General features: G+C 41.6%; 1 protein-coding gene across 2 annotated transcripts in view; it reads right to left on the bottom strand.

Moving 5' to 3' along the window:
• Positions 1–12,563, bottom strand: part of tiparp (TCDD-inducible poly(ADP-ribose) polymerase) — a 51,453-nt gene that overhangs the window by 18,464 nt on the left and 20,426 nt on the right. The window contains exons 1-2 of one of the 2 annotated variants that reach the window (XM_042486329.2): positions 4,956–5,253; positions 2,841–3,893 (exon numbers count right to left, since the gene is read on the bottom strand). In XM_042486329.2, the coding sequence (XP_042342263.2) occupies positions 2,841–3,868 (1,028 nt within the window). In that variant the 5' untranslated portion in view covers positions 3,869–3,893; positions 4,956–5,253. Of the gene's footprint in view, positions 1–2,840; positions 3,894–4,955; positions 5,254–12,563 lie in introns of those variants that run through there. The other variant, XM_088078776.1, reaches the window with a different exon arrangement.

Raw genomic sequence — 12,563 nt, 5'->3', positions numbered from 1 at the left:
ATGACTTTTAAAATGGTCATTATCGTCATTATAACGACAGCAAACACATGTCAAATTATTCTAGCATTTTCAGATTTGTAGTGGAGTTTCAGTCAAGAGAGCCAGATGGTACTGTCTGACTGTGTGAGAGTGTAACACTCAAAGGGCCTCTGAAGAATTTGGGTTGACACCACCAGGTGCATATCCTGTTTGTGGAGCGATATGTACTTTGCATAGAGTTTCAGTTGAAAACATGAGTCAACAAGTCACACACAAATCTTTGTACACACACGCAAAGCTGTGTGTGGGTGTGTGTGTAGTGTCCACACAGATATAAACAAAGACAAACACACATGACCGCTCAAAAGGTTCAGTTAATTATGAAAGACCTGATGATGTGGATATGGTTGATAGTTTGATGGTATAATGGCACGACACTGTGTCATTGATTGCCTTTACACAGACTGCACTTTAAACCCGATTTAGAAAGTTATGTTACGAAGATAGAGTTTCTCATTACATTATTGTATCATATTGGAAGTGACCATAAAATAATCTAAAATGTGGTAGTTTAGAACTGAAGTTGTTGTAAATATGTGTCAACACCTTCATCAAACAATGACTGGGTGTTTGCTGATTTGGGGAGTTCAGCTGAAGTGTGACGGTTCAACTGCTTCACAATGCCGGCTTTCTGCAAAGGTAAATGTTACTAAAACAACAAGCTGAAACTGTGAGTTGATTCATTATATTATCTGATTAATCCAAAGCAATTTCTCAAAGAAAAAATGCCAAGCTTGTTTCAGTCTTTCACTTTTTGAAGGTTTTTTTCTGGTTTTCATTAACTTTAAACGATAGTTTACGAACATCTTGGGGTTTTACACAGTTAGTTGGACAAACAGACCAAATAATGAATCGAGAAAATATTTGGTGGATTTATCTTTGGTGAGAATAGGGACAGGATTTTTGTGAACATAGTGACATGTCATTATGGGATAGGACAGACAAGGTGTTGGACATTGTCATGCGGGATATGAGGAGGGGACATCTTAATACAGTAAACTGGAATATAAACAAAATAAACCTTTGTTTAAGCAGCCTGTGTATAGAAAAAGGTCAACAGCGTCGATGTTGATGTACTTATTGTGTGCGAGTGCTCATGTGTGAATGTGCCTGCATACAGTACAGTTTCACAGGAAGCAGTGCATGCTCCTTTATGTCACCCCACTGGGGCTTGCCAAGTGCTTGCGTGTGTGTGTGTGTATGTGTGAGAGAGTGAAAGAGAGGTTTATCTCTGTCTGCTAAAAGGCGTGCGTGTGAGCACTGCAAGCCACTGAGCTCTTCTGTGCAGCCGATTCGTGTGAGCGTATGCGTGCCAAGCAGAGTGTGTGTGTGTATGAGTGTACACAGTGGTGTGCATGTCTATGACCGAGGGAAGGAGAGAAGCTGCCAAGTGCGTCTGTGTCAGTGACCGCACAAGGCAACTGAGGGTCATGGAAGTTCACAGCTTTCTGCCATGAGTGCTGTAAAGTCTCATTTGGATGGAGCTCTAGCCAATCGCAAAAGGAGTTTTGGGAGCGGGGGAAAATACAGGAAATAGGTAACCAATATCAGTGCTGGGAGATGGTGTACCATGACTACACAAGGGCACGATGGCTGATTAGATAGTTCAAATGTACGTTACACATTTACTAGAAGACTTGTGAAGGCCAAAACACACACACACACACGCACACACACACACACACACACAAAGGAGATAAAATTACCAATACAAAATTTAGCACACGAGTTAAAAGCCCACATTCACTGTATTAGGAACTGTGAAAATGACAGTCATACTGGCACATTTACTTGGCTGCAGTCCACAAGCCACACATGAACAGAACAGCTGTAGAGTCAAAGTTTTCAGTTTGTCACTGGTGGTGAAACCAAAGAGGAAGCTCGGGGCCGAGGTCTACTGTTTCTAACACGCTCAACCAGAAGTGCTTATCATTCACAAGCAGCCTATCAGCTTACTGCACCGTTGTTGCCTTGTCACAAGTGTCAAATATTTGTTAATTCATAGGTACTTGTGACATGGCAACAATGTACCTATCAATTTACCACACAGTAGCCTTTTTTCTCTTCATGATGTTACAATATACTGGCGTAGGGACTGTCCTTTCAGACTCTGTCAACCCAGTAAGAGGGTATTTGTTGCTCTTCCATAATGTCATTTAAGGCAGTGGTTCCCAGCTGGTGGGTCGCAGTCAAAAAGTGGGTTCATTCTGAATAGACCACAAGTGATATGTGAATATGTCAAGAGTCTGAAAAAACACACTTTATTTTGAAGTATTTTTGAAGTACAGTGAATTTCTGCCACAAAGCTTTTATTTTGATGTGCAGTTTCTGTTTTTTCTTGCAATACGTTTGATTAGATTATGTTCGAAGTCAATGTGTTGTTTACATTTTGCGAAATAATAATTGAATATATGGTAATCTATTTTATATGTGGACTTTTTAACTGATGACTAAGGAGAAATCTGGACCCAGTGAATGGACCAGTGGGGAACGACTGATTTAAGGTCTATTCATCTTTATTGAGAAATTATCATAAATAAACTGTCCAGAATGAATAGAAATGTCAAAACTGATGCTCTTCCACAAATGCATGAACTGTTTTTTCAGTTCCTACTTTGAACTGATTGAAGTGAAAGTGAATTGATCCCCTGCCCACAGACAGAGATCCAAAAAGGAAAGAGAGAAATACTCTGTTACTGCTTCCCCCCTAAGTAAGATCTTGTACCTAACCAGACGGCCCGCATTAAACACAGTGTACACAATAACACAGCTTGCAGTAAACACTATAGAGGGATACTTACTGAAACTTGAGTCTGACTTGCTCATTGTCCGGGTTGCAGTACAGTCTCTCCAGCTGTTCCTGGGAGTCGTCTGCTATGCTCTGCCACGTCTGATTACTGCTCCTGCAGATCTGCCAGTGGTAGGGCAGGACAGTGTGGTGGTGGGCACAGTCATTGCCATATACACACTGTCCTTGGAGGAAATCCACACAAATGTCAACTGAGTCTGACTGGTGTGTGTGATATTGGAGCTGGGTGAGCAGCTCAAAAACCAAGTCCAGGGAGGCCTCTTCACTTTTATCCTGAAATAGCACCCCTTTGTCAGGCTGCAGGAGGAGGAGATGGGAGTCCTGGACACTAGTGCAGTCTTTGACTGGAAGGTTTTTAGCCCCAGAGGTTAAGAGGTCATTGCTTTTGATGCTCCCTTCCTGGTGAGGAGCCTGGGGTACAGCTGTGGGAGGTATATCCCTGCCAGGGGGCGTTATTGTCACTGTGCTCCCGGCCGCCCTGAGGCCAGGTTTCGACTGAAAGCAGCGGCTGCCGGGGGTTGGGTCCGTGATCTTGGGTCGCTCCCCTCGCCGCTCTGTCTCCTCCAGCTCCGCAGTAGTATCGGCTATTTCCACATCACCGTCCCGGGTCATCAACCCTCGCACACCAGCTCCAGCTGTGGCGTCGTCAGCAGCTCCAGAGTCTTTGAGACACACCTGGCCCATGCAGTTTTGTTTCACCACGGCCGCTGCGCACATGTTTCCCGGAGTCCGGCCCGGCTGGTTCCGGGGAACAAACACCCCATCTCCGGACACCAGCGCATCCGTGCTCAGCAGGGTGGTCAGTATGGGGTCCTCCAGGGCGCGGTGGAGGCATTTGGCGTCCAATTTCCTTTGCTTCTTCTTGAAATAAGGCTTCACCAGAGGTATTTTGTCCGGGAGCCCCACTAGCTGCTGCTCCGTGAAATCCTCCCCTTCGTCCATGTTTAAACTCATATCCAGGGAGATCCCAGTCGGTACACCGTCTGCGGATTTCTGGAGAATGTGCAAAGTTTTATCCATGGTCCCCTCTTAAACCCCGACAGTCCTGATAGAAAGAGAAAGACAGAGGTAGTCATCAAAGATAACACCTATAATCCTGTAATCTTAGTTTCCAATGTGAAGTCATCCTGGCGCATAAAGCGATGATTAATAGGCTGCTTGGACGCGCTATTACGCTGTAAAAAAATATTTGTGAAAACTCATGTTTCCTTTCCTAGAAAGAAAAACCCTCTCTTTGTGTATGGCGAAACGAAACCTGTTTAACCTCTCCGACAAAAACTGCAGACTGGGTTGATCCCATAATGGTGCTGCGGGAGTAATTAATAATGATAACACAGCAACAGACGCAATAATGGCCAACAGACACATTACAAACCCATCGACCTTATACTGCATGAATGTGACACGATTAGCTTTATAATACAATGATTCTGGTTTGGAAAGCACAGCCGCAGCTTCTTACAGCAGAGGAATATTACCTAATACTGCCGTAGGGAACTTGAGCACAGTGTCACCAGCTTCAGACTAATTTTTTTATTTTTTTTGTTTTTTTTAAAGGATGTATTATAGTGTATTTCGCTTCTACTCTGGTGTCCTTGCTCTTTCACTAACGTCATGCCTGCAATTACAGCTGCGTCTCCGAGCAGGAGCGATAAAATCATCATTGTAACAAAACCTCTCTCTCTCGGGACTATGTATTTTGATCACGGGAGTCCGATACGCGGCCCCTGCCGTCTACGTGCTGCTTACACTGCTGCTCGAGCAAGTTTGCACGTAGGCTACAGCCGACACACACACACACACACACACACACACACACACACACACACACAAGGCACTGCGGCGGAGCAACGACAAAAGATAAACGGGGCACACCGGAGCTTTATTTCGCCATAGCTTACAACAGCCCTCCTCTTGTTAACACACACGATCTGAGCGGAGCCAGAGCTGCGCGGAGTTAAAAAGGTTTAAAAAGCAAACACTGGAGCACTGCAGTAAGCAGGCAGGCTGGTTTGTTATACCGCAGCTTTCCACAGACGGTTAAGACAAGACGAACACCCTTTTTTTTTTTACATTTCTCTGACACAACGGGAGGACAAAACCCTACCTGCGCGATAAAGTCCGCCCCACTCCCCCCGGTCGCGACACTCTTTGGAGGGTAAAATCCAGTGCGCACATCGGCGGAGCTCCGTATCCAGTCTGGAAATAATAGTATCCGTGTGTGGACTAGACTGCAGTCCGGTCAGGTTTCTCGTGTCCCTCTACTGCCCCCGCCGCTCTCATGCTCTGTCTCTATTTCATGCTGTCTGTCCCTCTCTTTGTATCCTTCTACCGGGTAGAAAAGCGCAGGAGAGGAGCAGAGAACGACAAAGAGCGAGGCACAGCTGTGGCGAGAGACGCTCAGCCTGCCTCCCGGCTCCGCACCGCCAGGCCCCGCCCCGTAACCTGGTCACAGGCGGGGCTTCGCTTCACAGAGCCAGGGAGCGAGGGAGTCGTCTGGTGGTGATCGGAAGAAGGTGCATGGGAGTGTTGGAGGGGGGGCTTTGGGAGTCTTATATGCTGGGCCCCGGAAATAATAAAAAGCAAACTGGACTCATGGACTGGTAGACAAAAACATTTCATAACATCATACAACAATTATGGTGGACCAACACGAGCTGTGTAGGAATAAGAAGAAGTAAATCAACATACACTACATAAAAAACACAATGATGTAATTTTAGCTTAGTAGAGTACGCATATGTCAGTACAATTTACTTACAGATTAATTTTTTAAAAAAGAAAAAAAAGTATATGGTCCCTACTGAATCCTAATTAGTGCTTGGTGAATACTGTTATCAGGTTCCCAAATCTGTAAAATCTGACAAGTTGAATTTTACTTGAAAAGAAAAAATAAAAAAATCTAGGACACCAATTACTTTGGGAAATGTAAGTAAATATAACTATTAGTCTAAATTATGTTTACTTTATGACTAATTTTTATATTTACTTAAAATTAAGTTATTCTATTTAATTTTCTCCTGTTGCAACTTAAAAATGATACGTTAAATCAAATCAATCTTTCTAAGTCTACGCAACTTCAGTAAAGTTTACTGTACTACATATCGATATTCTAGTGGTTGCAAACTAGTCAGTCATATTTGTATATTCTTAAACATGTTACCAAAACTCGCAGATTCTCCTGACGTCATCATTGGCAAAATCCTCTTTGTCATGATCAAGTTAAATTAGACTAACTTGGTTTGCTGGAGTTGCTAACACTTAGAAAGAATAAGGTAATTTAACTTGTCATTTTTAAGTTGAAACAACATCATTAAATTAAGTAAATGCAGCTAAATTTTAAGCAAATGTAATAATTAAGAAAAAGTAAACAAAAATTAAAATCAAAAGTTAGGCCTATGTTTACTTTCCCTTTAGCCTACTTCAACCACTAACAATATATCATATTTTGCAAAATCATTATGGTTTGTGGGTAAAATCTCAATCTAAAAAGTAACTTTAACTGTCAGATAAATATAGTGGAAAAAATAGTACAATGTTTGCATATGAAATGTAGTGCAATATAAAAACAAATTAGCATAAAACATAAATACTTAACTTAATTGCCTTGACACTATACATAATTGCAAATGCAACCTATTTGCTTTCCACCACATAAATATTAGAAATGCAGTGCAATAACTTGTTTCAAAGATGAGATCATTTGAGCATACAAGAAATTTGTTAACTCAAATATTTTGTTCAGTCTTGTTTGACAATCATTATTACTCCTCTCACGCCTGTTCTTGTAAAGAGGTGAAACTATATCTGAAACATCTGGCTTTTTTATCACAGCAGATTGTTTCACATGAGACTAAACATGAAACTTGTTGAGACATTAATATAATTACACCAGAAGCAGATATGAAGAGTCTGAGTCATTCCCTTATGCTAGCATTTATTGGTTTCTTAATGTATTTACTGGGAAGGCTGGCTCTGTCCTGCACAGCTGATCAGTTGCATTTCCATAAGGGAGTGTAATGTTTACTGAGAGTGCGTTGAGTCAGCTTCCCTCTCCTCCCTCTTTTACCAGAAGTAGTGTTGTAGGAACCTGCTGTGCTGCACTGCCTTCCGGCGCAAGTTTCATTGTGTGCCGACCAGCCTGCGTAACCAAACGGTTTTCAAAGAGCGGATTTCTTGAAAGGGTTGGTCGGTCTCTGAGCACAAAATACAAGCTTGACACGCGGTTGTGTGCATCAGATTACAACAGAAACAATTCAGGGATTTTGTATATTATGTAACATATTTGGTGTGGCAAGAGTTATCATTTTATGCATTCGTTTCCAAAGAACACCACCTATGTGACATCAGATGAGTGGCTTTTACGACACGCCTGCTGTGACACTCACAAGCTTTGCTCTATTATTCCATTCACAAAGGAATTAAGAGACAGATTTCTAAAACTAGTACATATAAGAACCCCTACATCTAAATACTCAATCACGCATTTAACCCATTAAGGTTTAGATGTTCGCCTTGGTAAGACAGGAGATAACAGTAGGATGCAACATTCTGTCTTGTACTTTTTCCTATTGTTCTCAAAAGTGAAATAACAGGAAATTAAAGTCACTCTCATTTAGCTCTCAGGATCCCTGTGGGAGACACTATGGAGGAAACACCAAATTAAATATGTTATTCATGAGATAAATTACCTATTAATCACCCCCTCGGCGCCATTTAAGTTTATGTGTATCTCTTAACATCTGCCATCATTAACACTCTGAACTTAAATGACAAAGGTGAAAAGGTCAACCTTCCTGATAATACATCATAGCTATTTACATGCAAACCATTTAAACACCTACAAATGACCAACAGATCTCAGTGTAGTTTTTGATTTACTTATTTTTCCATGTACAGGCTGCAGGCTGCGATTCAAGAGGTCAGAGATTGACAGAAATGTGTGCATGCGTCTTTCAGGTAAACAGCGATGCCGTCAAAGCAGCTCCAATGAGGGTTAGTAATTGGGAAATTACAGCCTCGCTGCTGAAGACATGGGAGAGCTGACGTATATGAGAGTAATTGCCTGGTTGCATACCGACGGATCTCCAGCATTCCTCCTCGGCTGACATGCATAACGACGTCCTATTGTTCAAGTTTTGACTTGTCTCAGAGGACGCCCTATAAAAGAGATACCTTCCTGCCAACTCCAGCTCGCTTGTTGTCTCAAAGAAGTCAGTGAGTGATCTCAACACATGAAACAACAAGTACTGTGATAGTCCTTTCATATACCTGGGAAGGTGTTATGCAGCTAAAGAAACGTGGCAGAAATACTATCGTTATATCACTGGAGATTGAAAATAACATAATGTTCCATGGAGTGCGTCAGATCTGTGCTTGGAGTGTTATTAGTATATTAATAAGGCAAAATTCAGATAAATTTATAAATACAGGATCATTCTTGGACTTGGAGTAAAAATGTACTAATGCTTCATGATTCCTTGTGTTCAAATTTCTTTCCACTTGCCTCCCTAAAAACAAGGTTAAAGGTCAGCAGACTGAATGCATGCAGTGGCAGTAACTTAAACCCGGGTGTGTTTTTATACCCATATCGTCATGCTCAGTCCCGAATAAAAATGTACTGTAAACTAATTCTATGAAACCGAAAACACATGAGAGGACATTTGGGTGGGTCTTTGAAAGTGGCAGAGAAAAGGTGCCGCGTTTCAGCCCCCACCCTCTGAATCTCATCTGTTCACATGCCTGCACATAACACAATTACTGGAGGCAGATCAGTTAACAGTGGTGACAGGCTCACAGCCTTGACACGCCTGTTTTACGCACAAAACGGTTCCACGGCACGAAGACATAAAAATACATTTTATTGAGGTAATTGGTGTTAGACTGGCAGTGGAACCCGTGGGTGCCATAAACAACGATGAAAGTCTCACTGTGAAATTGTTGTCATTATGGCCAGTAATTTTGTTTCTTTCATGTGAATTTCAATGGGCAAATTTCTGGATTTTACACAACTATGTAGCACGGGTAAAAGTAAAAACATTTTCTCAGACTTGTACCAGAGTACATTTTGCTGCTAACCATTTTAAGCAACATTTTGAATGCAGGATTTATAATCAAGTATTTTTTTCTATTTTTCAAAATTAGTAAAAGATCTGAAATCTCCTCCACCACTGTCAGGCTTCACTGATATAACAGAGAGCAGTGCAAGTGACTTGAGACTCTTGACTTTATATGACTAAAGCTCCAGATATGTGTAACTTCCAACGCCCATAGCAGGTGCTTTATTTTGTGAGTCAGCGACACAGGTTGTTCCACTGTTTCTGATTGAAACTGGTTTCGTGTGTGTCTAAACTGTCTTTGAACTTTGGCAAGACCTTTTTTTATGACTAATTGTTTTGTGTGAGGTGAAACAACATGAAAATAAAGGAGTGCATGGGCTGTATGAAAAAAAAAAATACACGCAAACTGGGAAAATCCTGCCAATGATGTTAAGTGAGCCAATTCATTTTTCCCACTAGAACAGCGCATACGCTCTTATACCATATCAACCATGCATTTTATGAGAAAATCATTAAATTTCTAACTTACTTAGTGCAAACCATAAGGTTTATTTTCAGATGTGGAGAGATTTAAACTCAAATGTGCTTAATTTTGGTTTCAAACAGTGGAGACAAACATTGAAGGTGTCATATTCAAATAAATTGGGAGTGCCCATTCATGTGGTGATATCTGAGATTGCCAGAATTTAAGAAAATGCATTACAGTTAAGGTCAAATTACATGAAATATGTTTCATTCTTTTACTAATACAATTATTTTATCTTGAAAATTGGATTGAAACTGTACAAAACAGCGAAACCTTGCTTCCATTTTGACACTGAATGGATAATAATGTAACATAACTAACAGAATAGACATATTGTGATATGATCCATTTTAAAACTATATTCTTTAAATACTGATGATGCTGATCAAAATCTACCAGCCTCCAGAACAGAGACACAATGCAGTGCACTTCAGTGTTGCTTTGGCACACGTGCACACTCTCAGGGCCGGCCTTGGACTTTTTTGGGACCTGGGTAGATTTGGTTCTCACCCTCTACCTCACCCCCCACCACCTTATTGTAACGTGCGGCCACTTGACACAGCGCTGAACCAACTTAACTCCTTTAATCCAACCAGAGAGACAGATTGCAACACATGGAAAATTGCTTGTAGTACCAACAAGAACAAAAGAAATATGTAAAGACAAAGTGGCATTAAGCAGGGCTAAACAGAACATTAAAGTACACCTGCATATTCTCCTCTTACAACGGTTGCTTCAAATCTAAATTATGCATTTCTAGGTCTTCGGTTGAACTGAAATCCAAACACCTAATTGGTATTGCATGCACTCTGAACCGTATCTGCATCTGCACAGTCAACAAACTGTCAGACAATCTGAATTTATGACTTTATGGGCTTTTACAGAGAGATGGTAGCATTACTAATGAGCTACCCGAAGCCTGCATGCAGCCAGATAGACCTGATGTAGTCTTTCTGTTTACATATACAATTTTCCTTAAATGATGAAAGAAGGTACAGAGAAAAACAAGGCAGCCTTGAGGTGTGAGTATGCAGATAGGTATGTGAGGTGATTGGTGACTAAAAGTGCTGAAATTATTTTTGCTTCCTCTTTAGTGTGTTGTGTTGTAATTACACACATACAAACAAAACAGATAGCACCTTGTAGGAATCTATTTTTTGTTTTTTTGCAAAAGCCTGTAAGTGGTAAAATTTATGAGACAGTGTAATCTTTCAAAAGGCACAAAGGGCAATATTTATTTTAAAAAGAGGCAACAAGATGATGTAATCAGGTGACTAAAAGGTTGAATGGGATGTTAATGGGCTGAAGTGCTGGAGGGAACACTCTGTGGTGGCGCTAACCCATTATGGGGCTCCCATCACAGCTGCGCTATAAAGTGGCACAAAGAATTTCTCACATTTATTGAACCTTCCTTCAACACAATCTGCACACCACTGTCTCAGGTTTTTACACGCAGACACACACTCCTGTTATCCTTTCACTCTGAAACACAACACACAGACATTGTTCTCTTTGTGATCTAACCAGTCAGGCTAGCTGTAAATTTGTCTCTCTGTCTGACAATAGTATGTTACCCAAAATAACTACAAGAGCTATGACAAGCATGCTGGTTTAAGTAGACTTAGTGAAATCCTAAGATACCAGACCACTAGACTTAGTGACTGTATGTGTGCACAGAGATTGTGTTTTGTATTCCTGCATGTTTTGTGTGCCCATGTGCCAGTGCATCAGTATGTAGACATCAACTTTCTTACACAGTGAGCTAGGTGCCCTCATACACCTTTACAGCTGAGCCACAGTTACATATGTATTAGGGCTTGACACTGTTGAGATAACGTGCTGCTTTGTGCTGAAAACCAGGGATGCAGTGGAGGCACATTAAAATGCATAACTTCAGATGTGTAAACTACATTAGCACAGCCTCACATAAAAAAATAAAAAAAGAATCTATGTAACTCTCACAGTACAATCAGCTTAAGCAAGACTTACAGAACAGCTGTGCTTTGAGCTAAATGCTAACATGCTCATTATATTAGTTTCGCATCTTAATATTGGCTTATAAGCACTAAACACAAAGTAGGCTCTACAGCTGAAGTTGATGGAAAAGCCATTAGATTTGCTGAAATTTTGCCATAAATCAAAGTGGGGGAGACCGGGGACAATTACAACAAGGGGCTCTGTCTTGTTTATGATTGCAATAATCACAGTCGATGCCAGCAATCCATCTAATAGCTGTTCAGATATTTTAATCTGGACTAAAGTTTTGGACCAAATAGCAGATAGACAGGCTGCAGTTACCATCCCTGACACTAGGCCTCTAGTGCGGATCATCGACTAGTTTATTCACCTCTTCCTCCACCAGCATGTCACAATGTATGATAATGCATGCTACCATTTCTGAAGACTCTTCAGGCTTCTCACCATACATTAACCTTTAGAGAAAATCGTCTCTGTGTCACATCTGATGTGTCTGAGTGGACCCCTAAAGGTGAGAATGACCTACTCACATGCAGGTTCAAAGCGCTTGATATCAGGGATCTCTGCTGCTATGGCAACATAACTGGAATTCATGTGAGTGAGAGAGCGTGTGTTTGTGTGAGTGTGTGCTCTGGTGGTCTCTTTGATGATCAATTCCAAGAGTTTGGTATTAGTGTATGTTTGAGGTTCAAGGAGAGAGGAAGAAAAGGTCAAGAAGAAAGAAAGCGGGGGAAAGGGAGACGGGGAGGGGCAGAGGAGAGGTTGAGGGTCAGCTAAACAAAAGGCTCTTTGGCCATGCTTCTCTGGGTCAGGGCTTAGAGGGCAGGAAGTGGCTCAACAATATCCGGCACTTCAGGTTAGGACCTCCTACCCCCACCAAACTTCTGTCTCTCTCCCTCACACACATTCACAGGTCACCCAGTGTGCCTGGACAATGTATGTTGATCAAAGGCAAGCTCTGGCTCTTGTAGAGGGGGCAGTGTAGGAGATTAGCTTGGGAAGGAGTGTGAGCTTGTGTGTTGTTAATGTGTGCCGTGGGTCAGCAGGTCTTGTGTGCCTGCCATTCGTCAAAGAGTAGTGGGCAGTTTTTCTGATTACAAGATCCGAAATATAACGGGACGTTTTGTCCCATTAGCAGTCACTGGAGGTGTTA

Source organism: Plectropomus leopardus, chromosome 6 (genome assembly GCF_026936395.1).
Source record: "Plectropomus leopardus strain MGB_pleo_1.0 chromosome 6, ASM2693639v1, whole genome shotgun sequence".
Lineage (NCBI taxonomy): Eukaryota > Metazoa > Chordata > Actinopteri > Perciformes > Serranidae > Plectropomus > Plectropomus leopardus.
This window is presented reverse-complemented; position numbering and strand designations above follow the sequence as displayed.